This window comes from Grus americana, chromosome 3 (genome assembly GCF_028858705.1).
Source record: "Grus americana isolate bGruAme1 chromosome 3, bGruAme1.mat, whole genome shotgun sequence".
Classification (NCBI taxonomy): domain Eukaryota; kingdom Metazoa; phylum Chordata; class Aves; order Gruiformes; family Gruidae; genus Grus; species Grus americana.
Genome location: NC_072854.1, coordinates 70465635 through 70483802, shown reverse-complemented (window position 1 = coordinate 70483802; position 18168 = coordinate 70465635). Strand labels below are relative to the sequence as shown.

Here is an 18168-nt window from a genome sequence, read left to right as displayed (position 1 = left end):
TCACAACAGACAGTGCATTACGGTACTGTAGGTGGCAAAAGATATCCTAATGAACACCCTAATGAACACTAGCATGGAGAAGGCAACAGAAGAACCAAAAAGGAATATGCTGAAGCACTGGTCAACAATGTAAGAAAGAGTATGAAGCACTAGCTTATAGTAAGCCTTCAAACAAACAAGTACTCTCAACTAACTTATAAAGATGGTGGGAAAAGGGACCACAAGTGCTGAGGAAAATGGGCAAATGTTCAAGTTACTATTGAAAATTCAGAGTGGAACTGCTTCTCACTAGAGCTTCTATACTTAGCGTATAGATATTTCTTCAACTATTGCAGGTGACAATTAAAAAGATCTACAGAAAATGTACAATTAAGGGAACATGCACACTATCTATATTTAAGTCAGGAAAGCAGACCTGATGACAAGGATTATTTAAAACTGAGATCATGTATGGCAGTTGCCACTACATCTATTTAGAAGGTGAAAAATGCTGCAACCTTCCTTCTTCTCACTTAGCAGCCCACTTGGTGAACTACGGTCCAGACCATGTGACACAGCAGCTGTTGTCCAGTTCCCTCAATCATTTTGAATTTGTAAACGCCCCTGGTGAAAACTCTCACCACAAGTGATCTTTCCAAGTCACAGTGAAAAACTGCAGCAGTGCAGGCAACTTCTCATTTTGCCTTGTCTGCAGCTACTCTCTAGCCCTCAGCTAGTCCTGTCTCAAGGCCAAGAGAAAAGCTGTGCTTCTGAGACTTCTTAATCTAAATTCCCAGAATAAAGACCTTGCTTTTAAAAGAGAGGAAAGAAATCTCTTTCCTCATCTTTCCAACTACTTGTTGGAGTAAACAGTATGGCAGGGTTTTTTTTTGGTAAGGCTTTAATGCTGATAGTGTGAATCCAGATGTTCTTACAGAGAACAGATTTTGTTCCCCCTGTAAAGACTCTAATGTCTCATGCCCTCTTTTACAAAAATTAGTCAATGAAACATACTCAGGCTTTGTTGTTAGGATGTAGGGAGAAAGGGTGTGTTTAGATTTCAAAGGTATTTAACAAGGGCTGTTGCACCCTCGATGAGTTTTCATAAGGAAGGAGACAGAATGATTAAGCAGGCTGTGAACAAGGAGACAGAGAGACATTTAACAGTGTCCCAGTGCTGAAGACTTGAATCACAGCATCAGCTGTGACCTGCAAGGCTTTATGTCAACACTTCAGCATTTTCAATTCAACTGCTCGACATTATGCATCTGGAAAATAAGTTTTAAAAGAATGTGCTAAATTTTAATCAACTATATCTTTGGGTAAGTGTGAGAAGTTTTAGCCCCAGAGGATTCTCCTTCAGCACAGATGAAGTGCCTGATTTTGCTATATATCAAAATAAACTATATTAAAGGACTGTTACCCATTGCTGAAATATTATACATTGTGAAATTCCTCAGCCTTTTAAAAGTTAACATTTTTATAGTTTTCCACCCCCTTCAGCTGTTTTTAGAGGAGTTTTGGTACAAAACAACCAACCTGGGCAACTGTTAACTTATAACAGTGCTAGATCTGTCACTTTCTTGTATTTATGGTCTTGGTTTAATTTATTTCAATGCATAGAACCAATATTTCCACTAATATGCACTTGGCATTTGTGTTATATTTTCATTACTTGCTAGCAACGTAAAAATAGCGCATAGATTTCTCAGGTCAGACTAGCTACATTTCACCGTTGAAGAGATGCTAGGAAACCCTGATTAAAGACTGTACGTAGATTATTAGGGATGAATTTAAAAACAGTCTGAACACCCAACCTTCCCTCCCAAAACCACTCCACTTCATACGAGCTTTTAATTTTCTTCCAAACACTGGATTATGTAATTCTTTGCTTTCTAGAGTTCCTGCTGACAGGTTTTTCGGGTACTTTGCAGGTGGTCTTCCGATGGGAAACTTTTTCTCTTAACACTGGCTACATTTTAAAACAAAACATTTACAAATTTGTTTTACTGACTCTGTTACTGAATAGAAATATTTTTAACTTACATTTAAGCTCCTAATTCACTATTCTCTAGATTTTTTTTTGTTAACCAACCTTCTTTCCTGAAGTATCCCTGGGCATTCATCATGATCAGCACTGGCAGCTTCAGAGCTTCTTTAGTTTTAATCTCATGTGAGTGTGAACCTAAGCATTTTGTAAGTAAACCACTGCATTTTGGAATGCTCTTCCGCTTATTGTTTAGTACGTGCAGCTCATTTCAACATTAACCACACTGAAGAAACCTTCATCTGTCAGTTTTTTAGATTATTATAACACCAACAATTCTATCTCTTTCGAAGATCTTCTAAATGAAGTACATAATCTTTTTGTTCAATTTTACCCTGTAAATCACAGGTTCTAAAACTTGCACTTTGGTTTCAGCTCATGGTGCAACAGCATCTTCACTGGATTTTCCTTATTATTTGAGTTATTGGAGTTCTTAATCTGTTGTTTGTTTGTTTTTTGTTTGGTTGGTTTTTTTTTTCAGAGAAATTTAATGAATTGATACTTAATTTGTTTATTAGAAAGCAAGCTGCTCTTGCTCCTCTAACCCTTTCACTGATTAACACTGTCATAAGACTTTTGTGCTGAAATATATAGCTGCCTTTCTACTATAAGTAAACTTTACTGAAATTTCTGATTATCTGAAATGACGGAACACTAGAAAAATCCTTCTCATTCATTATATAACTTTTTTATTAGGAAGGTAACTTTATAACCTTATTATCATGAAGATTTTGTCACAATTCTTGCTATCTTACCTTAGTATTCTTTCTTATGTCAGTTCACAAAAACGAATCATTTATATTTAGCACCTTCTATAGCACCATCTACATGCATCTTTGAAAGGAGTGGAAGGAATGAGTGGGCAACTTGCTCAAACGTCACTATTTCTACTCAGCAATGCAACATAACACCATTCTACCCTTTAAGTCTGCAGTGGTCAGTTTTGGAAGCAGCCACAAGTGAAAAACCAACCAACCAATCACAAAACCCACGGCACGATGAACGCAGTGAGGCGGTGACTGCTCCTAAGGCTCCATTTCTACACTTCTAAAGCACAACATTTTATGTGTCTTCACGTGCGTGCTGCTCAATGAGCTGATTCATTGCTTACATTTTAATCAATGCTGACGTACACTTGTTCCTATCAGAAGTGCCAGAGTCCTCAGTTTTGATTTAAAAATCTAACTTTAGCGATTGCATTGATCTACCTCATTAGCACTTAAAATAGACCGACACCGAAAGTATGGAATGAACAAGACATGAAAAAATACATAAAAGTTAATACTTGAAATGGTTTGAAGTGGAAGATATCAGACTGTGGCTTCAATGCTACAATACCAATGGTACTGTAGGATAGATGTATATGGACATAATGCAGTGTTTTATTATGGGCAGTACAAAATTGCATTTTTTCTCAGGATGCAAGATTCCATTGAGTACTACGGTGAAAATAAAAATTAGGTTATAAATAGAAAATAGTAGTGGCGTGGAAGAGCTTCGTAGTTGTCACTTAAAATGCATTTTTAAAAATAGTGAATAGCTGTAACACCAAATTTATACATTTTAAACTCAGAAGTCAATATTTGTGTCCATTTTGGACTAGAACCTGAAGGTTGAGTTAGGTCAGTGGTTAAGCCTCAGATCATTGGAGCTATAGGCAAATACTATTTCAGAGGATTAAATAAGCCACCTGTGGAATGGAACCATGCATGTCTGAGATAAAAGCCGAATGAATGCCGAGAGACGAGGTACCTGGTTAACAGAAGCATCTGTATTAGCCACAGGTGAGGGAGAGCGACAGGCAGGTGGAGAAGAAATCTCACTGTTGGTTCCCTCCTCCCCAGACTCCTCAGTGACAGGGGAGAGCAGCGTGTGACAGCGACCAGCAGTCATCTGCCACAGGAGAAGCAACCCCAGAGCACAGGAAGAAAATCAGTTACCTCAACTTAGGCTTGACTTTGAGATCAAAACAAGAACAACAACACATGGCCAGAATTACCATGACATTATTTAGTCATACTTAACACTATTACATTTACCAGCTTAAAAATCTGGTTCAATCAATAGTCTCATATGCTTGTCATAATTCAGTATGAACATGCTCTCCTGTACCATAATGAATTCAAAAGAAAACGTATAGCAAGCAACTCAATAACAACAAAGTCTTCTAATACAATCATTGCTGCATATGGAAATACTATGGAGAGCTACAGAATAATGCGGTATTGGTCTCAGTATCCAGGCCTGGTTAGAACAAGGAATGGAGTTAAAATACAAAATACACACAATCCAGCAGCAACATTTTTCTTGCTTCCCCAATGCTGTTATACAGTGATAAATCCTGAAATCCCCACTCTGTTTTCACTCAGACAAAAATCCCAATAGCATTAGCAGTATGTTTGTAATGAGACCCAGTTAGAAACAAACAAAAGTGGAATAATTCAAACGTGAAGCCTATGGCACTACATAGCCAGCTTTCATTTCCAACACACTCATCTGAGAATATAGCAGCACACTGTCAATTATCACATCAACATTTTAAGATGAGAGCTTTAAAAATATGGTGTGTAAAACCTACGCACCGCAACATGTTATAAAATCATATTTATTCTGGTTTTATCTTATTCCTGCAGTTCAGTAGTTTCTTAGTCTTGCATGCTGGCAGCTACGAAAAAGCACTGTATTTGCATCTTATTACAGACAACTTCCACGGGTATTTGTCTGTTAAATAACTTCATTCTTTATCAACAAGTCTTGAAAGCCCATATGAAGCGAAATACAGTAAAGGGAAGCCGCAGCTCGCTTGGTTTGCCACACTCCAGCCATTTCAAAAGCAAATTGTAGATGTGAGCTGCGGCAATTTGCTACACAGGACTGTTGCAATGACGCAAAAGCAAGCAGCTCAGATAAACCGTACCGAGGCCAACGCGTTCCTTACCATAACGACCGAGGGATGAGCGGGGTGTGCTGGGAGCAGGTCGGAATCCAGCTCCTCCATTCCCTCTGAAAGCCCCTCCACTTCTGTCACTGTCAGCAGCATGGTGGCATGTTTGGCTTTCATTGTCAGCATCTTGCACTTGGAATTCAAAGCAGCAATTTGCTCCTGGTATCCTTTGATCTTCTGAGCCAGCTCCTGAGGAAACATTTTTTTTCCCCTAATGCAGAGGCAGCCAATAAAGGCCACAGGACCCGCAGCATTTCAGCTTCCGTGGCGGAGGCAAGCTGTCCCCTCCGAGCCCAGCCAATAACATCATAGCGCTGCCTCTCAGAAACCCCGCATCAGCCGCTGCGCTAGCTGACAAGCAGGATGTTGATAGTGGAGGGAACAAGCCAGGCTGCGTCTGGCTGCACAGCTAAACCGCAGAGCCGAGGGCTTTGAAGCGAAACCGGAAAAGTGCTGCAAAAGGCTCTGCGTGCATGGCAGTCGTGGGAGGGAGGGAGGAACACCTCACGCTTCCTTCCAGCCTGAACCTGACACGAAGTCTATAAGCTTCAGACTGCAGCAAAGGGGAACGTCTCTCCCTCTTCCTGCCCTATTTCCCCCCCTCCCTGTTCTATTTCCATTTATCTGAGGAAGATGAAGCTTCTCCGCATAGTGCATGCCATGGAAATGAGGTCATGTGGCAACCACAACTGTAAAAAATGCCCCATTCAGCTCTCACCAGAAAGAATGAATTGTTCAAACAATAACTCACAGGGTCTAACGAGATCAAGTGTGATATGAACAATCAGTCACATAATAAGATTAAACGCAGACTGGATCGCTCTTTGCCAGTGTTTGGAAAAGCTATATATTTTAATCTTGTTTTGGTTTTGTGTAAGTCTTCAGAATTAAAAGCTGAGCTGCACACAGTACTAACCTTTCTTTAAAAACAGCTGGGCAATCTGGCCTAAAGCAGAGTATGGTTTAAAATACTGGGGTTTTATGGCTATGAAATGGTCCATCTGCATGGCCAAACACCATCATAAGTTTAAGTTTAATCAGAGAAGAAAGATGGAAATGAACAGCCTTAGAAACTGACTTGTCTTCTCTCCTACGCTGTATTGTTGCCTAGTTCAGTGTCCAGTTTCAAAGCTTTCAATTAATATATTTAAAAAGTGGTGGAAGATTTTCACATTTCTGCCAAAGCTGTTGTTCCTGTCTCCCTAGAGGCTCAGAAACATGATAAAATTTTGATCTATAAAGTGAAAACAACATTTGTATAAGCTTGCCCACTAAATCAGTGATTATTCATTCAAATATATATTTCTACTTTATTTTTATCTCTGCTTTTATTTCTTCAACAAACACATGTTTTCAAGGAAAAATAGCAAAAGAAATTGCAAGATCTAGTTGGTATAATAATAAATAATTACAATATATTTTAAAAAGTTAATTATATTACTGCTTCAGGGTGGTAAAATTAAAAGATTTTTTTTTGGTTGTATAACATTTTCAGGAAACCACTTCCTCAAAATCACAGTGCAAAACAGTCATAGTGAGAAATACAGAATAAGAAATGGAAGCAGCACAAAGACTGAGGACGACACTTTACTGCTTGGGTTTCAGTGGTACCTGGTCACTGTCTGTCACGTTAGCAACAAAAGCAGCTCTCTTGGAGCTCCAGGGCTTACATCGGAGACTAAGCAAAGTCTTGAGTATAAAACATCAACTAGGTCAATTAAAAACCAATCTGGAATCAAATCAAGCCATAACTTCAATGTCTAACAGCTGGAATAGTTATTCGCTCTGCTTGGCAAATACCAATCATTCACTAATGCTCAATGAATGACATCTCTGGGGCTCAGTGGGAAATTATCGTCATTCAATATACTCACTTAACTCCATCAATATTACTGAGATGCAAGAACATTTGTGGCATTAATGTCCAAAGCACTGAGTATCTGACATACCTCTCTCAACTGAAAACAAAGAAAAGGAGGCAAATATGTGATTGTGAAAGAAATAAAACAACTTATAAGAGCAACATCCTATGAGGTACTGTATTATCCATTAAAATGGATCCATTCGTATCTGAAAGTCTAAAGAAACACAGTTCAGCAAAGAGAGTTCCAGAGTGTAACTAGTTACGTACATGCATAGTAATACAAGCTTCCTACAAATCAGGGTGTACTTTCCTTCTACTTTCCTCCTCTTATTTTAATTCTAAATATAGCTACAACCAATGCCCTTTTTAGTCCTTGTTCATGCGGGCTTCAACAGGGAATCTGGTAACTGAATTTTTCTTAAATTAATACTACGCGTAAGCAGCATCTTGACAGACTTGTGTTTTGAAGTAGTATAATAGTATAGGCTTCAATATATCCCCTTTATGCTATGCTTTTCCACAGGTATTTAGCAGACAAAATATGACCCAAAAAATATGCATATATCAGTCTTTCAAAACCGCTTACCCGTAAACGTGGAAAGCTTGCAAGTACAAAACCTGCAGACATTTAGAAGGACTCCTGGCTACTGAACTTGTTCAAATGCAGATGAAACTTCAAGCTGTCCCATTTTTAATTCCTTCCTCCCCACGTCATCATTCCTTCCTCCAGCAATATTACCCTGTATCACTGAAGTCACCCTCCTGCATTTGCTCTTCCAGAACATTTGAATAGTGAATAGTAGCATTTTTAATTCAGTACTAAAAGATGGAAGTGTTTGTTTAAGCAAACTGCTCTGCATTTATACTAAGTAACTTTTGTAACAACTGGATAGGAAATGAGCATCACATATAACATTAGGTTATATTACATAACAGCACAGCTAGCTTTTAATTCAAAGGTAAAGAAATGGTGCCATCTGGTGCCAAAAGTGACACACAGAGTTCAATGGTGCGTTTTCTATCCCAAGAAATACGCAACAAACAGGGGGGAGGGGTTCCCATGCCAGCAAGGAGGCCGCACAGAGACTATCCTGACTCATTCGAGGGCTGAAGATCAAACGAGTTTGAGGGCAGGACCTGTAACTCCACAGGACAAGGCTCTTCCCAGCAATGACTTTAAAAGAAGCCTTTGGAGTGAACATTGCAGAGTTTTCCTCCAAATCTACTGTAGTTTTCCTGTGATTCATGTCTCTTGGTGTTTTTTTACAGAATGTTATGGGGATGGAAATAAGTGCTTTAGGATATATATTTATATATGGATTGCTGAACTAGCTGTGATCACCTGAAAAACTGCTCAGCATTGACTTCTGGGACCCTCCTCAGTCCAGCACCTACATTAACTGTCCTTGAATTATGCAGTGCTTTCCTATGTCATAATGCTGCCTGGAGATTAGGACACATCTAACTGAATAAATAAATACTCTGCACTGTAGCAATAGCATGCGTTTCCTATCTGGTATTAGGTCCGTCTGCTTAACTAGCCTTAAGCAAGTCTGAAAAGCTACTCAGCTAATTTATGACTGTTGCTTATGAAAAGTTTTTCGGGTCAATGAGCTGCCATCAAGCCCATGTTGTTGCATTTTGGCTCTCCTACCTCATGACGTGAAATCTGGACCTGGAGTTCCTGGATGTTGCTGGTTGCTATTGGCTTGTCTTGGATCTCACGATGGGCGCTCTCTATCATTTGCTGTAAATGTTTCATTTCTTGCTCATATTGTTCATACTGAACCACTGCTTCCTAGAGAGGGGGAAAAAAAAATTGATGTCTACATGAAAATAAATATTTACTTAGTCCAAGTATGACTGATCTCTCTTCTGAAGTGGAGCAAACTTACATCTATCTTGCATTCGCATCTGAATAAGCAAAGCAGGAATACAGTCAGGAAAAAGTCCATTCAGAAATATTGTGAACTTCAATGAATTCAGTGGTTTCATGTATTTAACTATTTCCAAAAAACTGTTCACATAACATGATTTTTTAGATATCCAATGTAAGGAGCTAGAATATCTGCTTCCAACAAATATTTGCACCAAACATACCCACCAAAGAATAGCATTGCCTGGTCTCATGGTTTTACTATAAAGCATTTTCATCTTCTTTTCACTTCAAGCCTCCTTTTATGAAGTGGAAAGTCTATATGAAAAAGTTAGATTCCACAAAAAATACAACCAGGAGAGGATTCTGAAGACTGATTCAGACCATTATCCTACCAGTGTAGTATCAGTTCTTTCTATCATAGATTCACCAGCAGTTTGTCTAATCTGTTTTTAAAACTTTTCAGTGTGACACCGTATACTTCCTTGTACTTAAGTATCATTCAGCATGCTTAATGATCGAAAGTCTCTTGTGTTACCTAACTTGAAGCTCTGTAGTTGTATCCTAGCTCACTATGTATTTTTCTATCACTAAATAGCAGGAAAGAAAACCTTATTCTCTTCTTCTTTGGAAATACCTTTTATATGTTTAGGTATGAATTCAAACAATCAAACAAAACCTAGTTTTCTTATATTCAGCAAAACTTGAAAACACAAATTTAATAGATGCTGAATGACTCCAAAATCAGAAAGGAAATATATATAAATTTTACATCAGGAGAAAAAAAAACAAACCCCACATTATTTTTATATTTAACTCAATAGTTTTTATGCAATTCCTATAAGCAGTTAATGTTATAACGACATATTAATTTCATTAACTGATTCCATATATTATAAAATCCACCTGCATGCAATTGTATATTAGCTATTTGCCTAGTTAATCCTAACAGCATTACAAAAACCAGGAAGGCCAAGGAGAGAACCGAGATGAGAGTCTGACGAGTAAATCCGCAATTAACACGATCACGAACGTTAAAACCCCCCCCCCCCCAAAACCACGGAGTCAGAAATGACCAAAACTTAGCGGGGAACTTCCTAATGGTACTACACGGGAAAAGAGGAACATGGAGAGCTACGAAATTCTCCGTGTTCATCGCCATTCGCCCGGCGCCGTTCGAGTTACTGGGAGTGATTTATGGGGCGGAGCTGCGCTTGCCTGCATGAGGTTGCACTGCTGGATGGCCGCGTGCTGCAGGCGGCTGGCCTCCTCCTGGAGCCGCAGGGCGCTGTGGCACAGCGGCAGGCCCGTCACCACCTCGGCAGGAATCCTCAGGCCGCTCTGACAGGCTTGTACCGCCTGCGCTTTTGGCTTCAGCGACTCCATTTCGGACAACAGATGCTAGAAGGAAAGTCAGTGACACCATAAGCCAGTTTCGCAGGACTCCCGGAGCATTCCAGGCAGCAAAAGAAAAATAACGACGAGTTCAAGCACTAAACCAAACAAATTTGGTTGTCTGTTTTCTAAATCGAACATAATCAGGACACGCTTTGTCTGGAGTTGCTCGTTCTGAAATGAGCATTCTTTTAAATATTAGTTAGGCAAAAATCCCATATAATAGGAATAAAACTAATTCATGAAAAAGCATAGCAGTACCTATTTCTAAGTGTCTAAGTACAAAAAATACTTCTGTTAACGTATTTGAAAAAACATCTTTACGAGATCCACAAATCAAAGCAGTACAGGAGTCATTTACGTATACACATATTTTAATGTTAAAATCCAAGTGGAATTCCCTGCTGAGACACAGAAGCACATTTTCGAACCAGCAAATGAATCCCGTTGGGTTCACAGCCTTCCTTTGAAAATACAAACCACAGCTGAAAATGTTGCTTAAAATTCAAAAGGCAATCAAACAGAAACACAGCTACACAGAAATCTTTTCCTTTGAATAATCACATGCTGGATGCCTTTGTTAACTGTCTCCATTCTCTTCACAATGTCCATTCGAGCTGTCTGTTTATATGCATGAGAAGAGTCTAAGTGCAATGACTGGAGAATAGATTTGATCAGCATTCTTTTTATCTTCATTGGGGAGTTTAAGGTATTCACAAATACAAAAACAATTTTAAAAAAAGAAAAAAGGCAAAGTTGATGAAAAGGGCCTCAGCACATTAGAAAAAGATTTTAAATTCAATAGATATAAATCAGCTAGACAACGTATGTGGCAAACAGGGATGAAGAGACTGGTCGTCTCCCTTCCCCTATAGCATATGCAGAAAGACAGCTGAGTGGGTCTGAAGTGCATGCTGATGAGAGGACTGTGGTTTGCTCTTTATTTCTGTGCCTGCGTGACATATGGTGGATAATCTGAACCAGAGATTTGGTATAATGACCTGTTCCTCAGACATCACTGGTGCGGGCAAAGGGTGCTTTTATTGTGCAATTGGCACCCGGAGGTACCCTGGGGGCTGCGTGCCAGACAGGTCCTCTCCAAAACCTCCTCTCTGGTCTGGTGAAACAGGAGGGCAGGGGCTACAGCCCCCTTCTGTACAACGGAAAGTCATACTGTAAGACCTGCTAGAGCTAGGACCAAGAATATACATAAACAAATAGTGTAAACTCCGTATTCCTTTACTCTTGCAGTGGGTGATGTGTTTCACTTACGCTCTTCAATGCCATATTCTGCAATTTGGCTGCAAGTCCCCAGAATAAAGATTGTGTATTTTAATCAAAAGGGAAAGCTCTGCAAATTTGTCTTTCATCTGTCTCTTTTTCTGCAGATTTTAATCCTAAAGTAGACCTGTTGACATTTAGTTTTCACTGGCAGACTAAGACAGTTAAATCTCTATATTAGCTTTCAACAAGAAACATTTCTTAAGCGACTCAGAAAGCTACAGCTTGGGTTATTTTTCTTGTCATCAGACTGAGACCAAAATTAACAAACTAACAAATCTCTATAGTAGGCCAAGTGCAATACAGAAAGCGGTAATATATCTTATGGAAGTAATTCAACTAAGCATACAAAAATGTAAGTAGGCTTAAGGAAACTGAATTTTCTCTCAGCTTTCCAGTTGACTGCTGGGGGAGCTAGCGACACACTCATTTGCATCTCTATCTGTAAAATGGTGATAACAATCTAGACTTCCTTTTGAAGTACTTTAAGACCCTGTTGATGAAAAGCACTGGATAAGAACTGAGCTTTATTATTAAATCATTATTGATTAAACTTGGATTGGATGCACATTTCTCAGAATTGCATCAACCTAAGAACAGACTCATAAAGAATTATACTTCAACCATTCCCTTCGAAGGAATGATCTTTCCTGTTCCATCCCTTATTCTCTTGGCAGTAATTTGGGGCTAGACTCTGAAACAAAGACCCACCTAAGAAACACCACAATCGCTCTCATCAACATTCATCATTCTTTGTATAAATGCACACTACTCAAGTGCTAATTTTGAGGTCTTGGCCTTTTACCTGTCTGTGGGAAAGTTGCTCTTTCAAGCTCAGGTGCCCAAGCTCTGGAGATGTCAGTGTGGCTTGCGCTTGCTCCAGAGCAGCCTGCAGGGCTCTCAGCTCAACTTCAAATTTCTTCATGTCCTGTAACACAAAACATTTGACCCAGGGATAAATAAGAAAAAAAAAAAATCGCCATATCTGTCTGGATTTTATAGCTACGTCCCTATATAAAGTGCCAAAACTAATTCATAGCTTTAACAATGAATTTTAAATGTTTAAAATATTGGATAAAATACCAGTCATATGACAGTCTAGAAAAAGAGATCTCAAAGCCAGAGTTGTTATTTTAAGTACTTCCTCAATCTCAAATACAGTATGTACTTTGTAAGGCTAATTTCATAAGGCCTAGAAGGAACTCAAGATGTCCTCTAGTGATCTTCCTGTAATAAGACAGGACATAACTGTTTTATCTTTACAGACTGTTCTGAAAGACCCCTAGCAGTGCAGTCTCACGCTACAGACAACATATTCCACTATTTCAGTACTCTTTCTTTGTAGAAAGTTTTCTTCCAATGGTCTGCAACCTTTTGTTGCAATTTCAGTCCTCAACTTACTGTCCTATTAACAACAGACATGAAGAACAAATTATTTTTATTCTCTCTGAATACATCATACGTTAGGATAATCCTTTTTCATGCATCTTTTCTACAAATTTATACGCATATCACAGTCATCACTATCCTCTGTTCTTTCTACAGTCAGTCCACATCTTTCTTCAAGCACAAAACTGGACACAGCTGAAACCTCGCTAGTGACCAATAGGTAGAACCAAACAACTGCTTCACATACCTTACAATTATATACTGTATTTTCTGCATGGTGTTTGGATTTTTTACAATGATGTGTCATTTTTCACTCATTTTCCCATGATCTGCATTATTAAACTTAAGACCTTTCAACAAAGTGCGTCAAGCCAGTAGTTCCTCATTCAGAGCAGCCATGCCTGGTTCTTCCTGTCTAAATGTAACAATACGCCCCTGTCTCTGCTGAACAGCAGTCTATTTTTTTTTCAGGTAATGATGTTGTCTAAGCATCTCAAAAACCATCCCTAAACCACCATCCAACTCATTAATGAAAATACTGAATAGTACCAGATCCAAGGGAGAAGCCTGCAAAACCCTACTTGATGTATCCCTCCTTTTGGGCTGTGAACCATTGATAATTACACACCAGGTAAGTTTTCTAGCCAGCTTTACACCTACTTGTTGTATTTTCAACTAGATAAGCTTATTAACTTTGTAATAACAATGTAATGTGAAACATTATTAAAGTCAAGATATATGACATATTGTACATTTATATACAAATCTACCTATTACTTTCACATTAAATCGGACACTTTTGATGTGATTTTCTTTCTTCATAAATTTATGTTGGCTTCTATTCATCTCCAGGTTTTCTTATAAGAATTTACAAATAGTTTATTCAATTGTTCTAATATTTCCCTGAGAACTGCAGCTAGTAAGTTTCATTTCTACTATGCTTACTTGTACGCAAATCTCGGGTTTGTTCCATGAAAAATAAATAAATAAAAAAAATAAAAGCCTTCAGCTCATAAACTGTGGCTTACTGATTTGTGCTTTTGTAATGAAGTCTTCAAAACCTCTTTGTTACACTGTTACGACTGCTGCAGCTGCAGCATTTCTGTTATGTCCTGTAAGTGTTGTGAAATAAGAGTCAAATGTGGAGAAGGACCATTTTTACTTTAGCTGCGATTGTCCTAACAGTTGGTGATAGCCTATTCTTTTATATGCCTTTAGGTATTTTCCTATTTAGTAGTGTGTAACTGTAGCAGGTGACAGCGACAAACCCCTATAAATATATTAGTTATACCATTCCAATATTCATTTTTTCCTGAATCGTATCAATTAAAAAAAAAAAAAAGGTAAAATTTCTTGCCCTGAAGGTAAGAGCAAGTAGAAAAGACTTATGTGCTTTTCCCTGTGTTTTGCACTCATTTACCATGCCCTCAGGCATTGCATAGGCATAACACACATTTACATTAACAATAAACCCATATGGAAGAGCTGCACAAAAATGTCAGGGACATGCAAAAGCACATTCACTCTTTTCATTGCACTCCCTCGTAGAGGCAGGTCTTACATTATGGAATCCTCAACTGGTCCAGTACCGATCTGAATTAAAAGATAGCAGGCTTTAGGTATCTTTTAAGAGAAAAATAAAGGAAATGGCACAGTATAAATGCCAACACACTCTTCAAGTATCTGAACATAGGTGCTCAGTGCCATTTGAGACACACCATCATCCCCAATACCTCCATCCAGGACGGGCAGATGTGAGAGCACCTGCAGGAATCTTGTCCCCAGCACCTGAAGACAGTATCTCAAACAGTGCAAGATATCTAACTTTAGACAACACAATCATGCCCTTTATTGCCCTAATCTGCGCTGCTAATGGTCTCAGAAACAAGGTGTACGTGTCACCCTAGCTGTCAGCTAGTGTTAGAAAAACTGTTTTCATATACCTTGGCAGCATCTTGGAGACTGGGTAGCCGCACTTTGATGACTTGCTGTAATTCCTCTGTTCGCCGCCCCAGTTCCAGCACTTCCTGTGACATTCCTTCAGTGCAGTATACACTCGCCAGATACTCAATCCTCTCACTCATGGCCTCAAGATCACCATGAATCTCTCCAGACTCATCAAGCATAGTCTAGATGGAGATATGAACAAATTGAATGCCAGAGCTGAGCTTCAGATTAAGCATATCTTCAAGTATATTCCTGTTCTGCAAAGTCCTCAATTTGTACACATCTGTAAGAATATGATTAGGTTCTACTGATTTCCTATAAGGCTCAGGCAATATGCTTAAACCTGAGTGTATGCTGAGTGCTTCAGCTTATGGAGACTGGGAAACAAGAGAGTAAGTCATGAAGCTTCAGCGGCTGTACCTACCAACACATTCATTTTAGTGTTTTGCTATACACACTTGCCTGTAAAAACGTAATATACACAATCTATGGATAGGATTTGTTCTGGAAGCCTGATGTATCTAATAGGAAGCAGCAGAAAGCATTTGGGTGCAGTGTTATAGCAGGGCAGTAGTCATTAATGCTGCCTAAAGAATGTCTACCAAAGTGTTCTGTGGGATACCATTGGTTAAGCCCGTATCCTCATCAGCTTTTAAACCAGGGAAAAAGCCATAGCAAAACCAAACCAGAAATGCTCTCTCACAGCTATCCTCAGGATAAGTTGCCTAGAGGTTCCTATTCTGAATAAGAAAGCCTAACATACTACGTTGCCCCAATGTAAGTGAATGCAGCTGACAATTAACTAATGTATATATAAACCCCACAATTAATGCAGTAATATTTTGGCATTAGTGAGACATGATCATCTTACGATGCTTTGATTTGTTTCAGGTGGTCATGTAACACTGGGTAAGCTTGAACCTTATCAAACTCCTCCACTGATCCCACAGTTACGCACTCCACACACAGACACAGGTATGACAAATTGCACTGTCACAGGGACAGGGAACCACCCTGATGTGACGTGTTCAGGAAGCAACCGGAAGAAACTCATCCATTGGGTATCAGTCTGAGAACACTTGGTGTGAAACTCATCAGATGAGAACAAAGGCTATTTCAATTTAGTGTAAAGGAGGACACCACCCCCACCCCCACCACCCCCCCCCCCCCCAAACTGAAAAATGTGGCTTTGGTTAATTAAAATTTTAAAGGAATATTAGCTGCAATGAGGTACTCAGTGTGATAGAATCACAGTATAGACACACTATTCAATCAAAAGCTACTATGAAGCCAATGTACTCGAGTAAACATGGAGATCAACTTTGAATCACGTAGTTTTATTTGAGAAGATATCTTAATTTCAGTCTTCAAAACAATTGTCTAAACCAAATTAATCATCTTCAGGGCTTGGGGGAACAGTCAAAGTAACCTAGCATTTTAAGACTCTTTTTTTTTTTTTTTTTAATCAAAGAAAGGAAGCAAAAAAGGTGTAGAAAATAAAACTTCACTGCTTAGAAAATAACTTCTTCCATACACAGCCCTTTAAATTTCATAGCTCATATAATCACCTGGTAGGCTTTAAACTGATCACGAAGCTGAGAGGAAGAATTCCATGTTATACTACCATGCACAAGGATGTTCGCTTTCTCAATCCATTTCAATATAAACTCCAACATCTCATTGTATTCTTCCAAGTGTGAAGCAGCCTGGATATAAAAAAAATCCACATAAGCCTAAGATGTAATTCTGTACAGTTCTTAGAGAATGATAAAATTAATTTCATTTCATTTACTGTTTTTAACTTGGGTATGATTTTAACAACTTTTCCTTACCGTTGAATATAAAGTGATTATTTCTATATTTATGGAGTTAAAATACGTCTGCTTCCAGTAGCAAGCATATCTGTTTCAGGGGAAAAAAAGGCACTAGAAGAATGTAGGTCACACTGGGAGAGTGTGTTGATCCTCAAATATATGCCTAGAGGGTACACCTCTTGCACACATTTCAGCCTCACACCGGAATTCTAAAATACCTTCTTGCTCAGTTTGTGGCTTACTGCAAGCCTCCTTTACATCATCCTTATTTTTCTTTGTCTCTTTCCATGTCATCCTCCAAATCACCTTTTTTAAAAGCTGCTTTGTTCACTCAGACTGTCATATTTCCAAAAAGAGAAATGTTGCACTTATTTCAAATTACAGGAAAAAAGCTCTGCTTTCTGATTCATCCAATTTCTATTTAGCAAAGTACTCTTTCATCCCAATTTTCTCCTCACTTAGCAGGAATAATTTCACTGATTTTTATGCATTTGTTCTGTATGAAGGATGGATCAAATTGTAGGCGACTGAACTGCATGCAGGTTGCCTTGCCTATCATTTTTTATGATAGGAAGTGGATTTCTTGCTGCTGAACAAAAATATCCTAATGGTTAAATCCCTTCACCAAGTATGTTTGACTGAACTCTTACTTTGATAGTAATTTTCTATCTCTTTTTAAAAACAATTTTTCAGAGGAAACTGAAAAGGGTATCATGGAAGAGTTATCTTTTTCAAGCCTTACAGAAGCTTCTTTATGCATGCAGAAAAGAAAACTCCTAATTTATCAGAGTATTGACGGCAGAACCATAGAAAATCCATTTCTTTGGTTTTAGCTAGACTTTTTTTGGATAACAAGAGTTACCAAAAATATACATAAGAAAGGGTTTCAGGGACTTTGAACCGCAGGGGAAGCATGTTTATGAATGCTGAAACTTTGCATAAACTTGATGCATTGTCAGGGCTATTGTATCTAGGCTTTTCTATTGAATCTACAAATTATATGCACCCTCTATAGACTGTGACTAGACCAAAACAATTTTATTTTTTTTTTAAATGCTGCAAATATAGGTAACAGTGATAAGACAGAGGCCCTGAAAAGTATGAGATACTATTTCCTGGCATGCTACTGTTCGTGAGAAGGTCTATAATCTTTTCAGAAACCAGAGGAACCAACCAGCAGATGATTCATGGAAGAGGATGTTAAAGCAGCATCACAGAATTATTCCAGCCTCCTGATCTGACCCATCTGTGCCTCTCTTTGAGGTGTGATGCAAACCCTGACTAATAACAGGTAGTGTGCCAAGGGATACCCCTTCTTGCATAACTACAGGGGGGAAAAAAAAAAAAAAAGAGAAATTTGCATCCTCCTTCTGCTTCTGAAAGGAAACAGCAGAAATTATTTGAGATCGTACCTGACTGAGCTTGGCTGCTCTGTACTCAGCCTGCCGTATGGTCTGTTGGTGCAACGCGGTGAGTTTCCCTATCCTGTTAGCCAGCTGCTTAGCCAGCGGTACGTTCTGCTCTGCAAAGTCCTGGACCGATGCATCTAATTCCAACAGCTTTATGTTGCAGCTGTCCAACTCTTCACCGAGGATCTAGACAGAAAAACAAGAAAATCAGTGATCCAGGAAA

The 18168-nt window shown here is 38.8% G+C and overlaps 1 protein-coding gene across 18 annotated transcripts in view; it reads right to left on the bottom strand.

Annotated features, from left to right (window-relative positions):
• SYNE1 (spectrin repeat containing nuclear envelope protein 1) overlaps nt 1-18168 on the bottom strand; it is a 311090-nt gene that overhangs the window by 95043 nt on the left and 197879 nt on the right. For 17 of the 18 annotated variants that reach the window (XM_054822896.1, XM_054822889.1, XM_054822893.1 and 14 more), the window contains 8 exons: nt 17949-18131; nt 16291-16428; nt 14719-14904; nt 12192-12314; nt 9929-10111; nt 8489-8632; nt 4965-5159; nt 3779-3919 (listed from right to left, as the gene is read on the bottom strand). In XM_054822896.1, coding sequence (XP_054678871.1) covers nt 3779-3919; nt 4965-5159; nt 8489-8632; nt 9929-10111; nt 12192-12314; nt 14719-14904; nt 16291-16428; nt 17949-18131 — 1293 coding nt within the window. The remainder of the gene's footprint in view (nt 1-3778; nt 3920-4964; nt 5160-8488; nt 8633-9928; nt 10112-12191; nt 12315-14718; nt 14905-16290; nt 16429-17948; nt 18132-18168) is intronic. The other variant, XM_054822894.1, reaches the window with a different exon arrangement.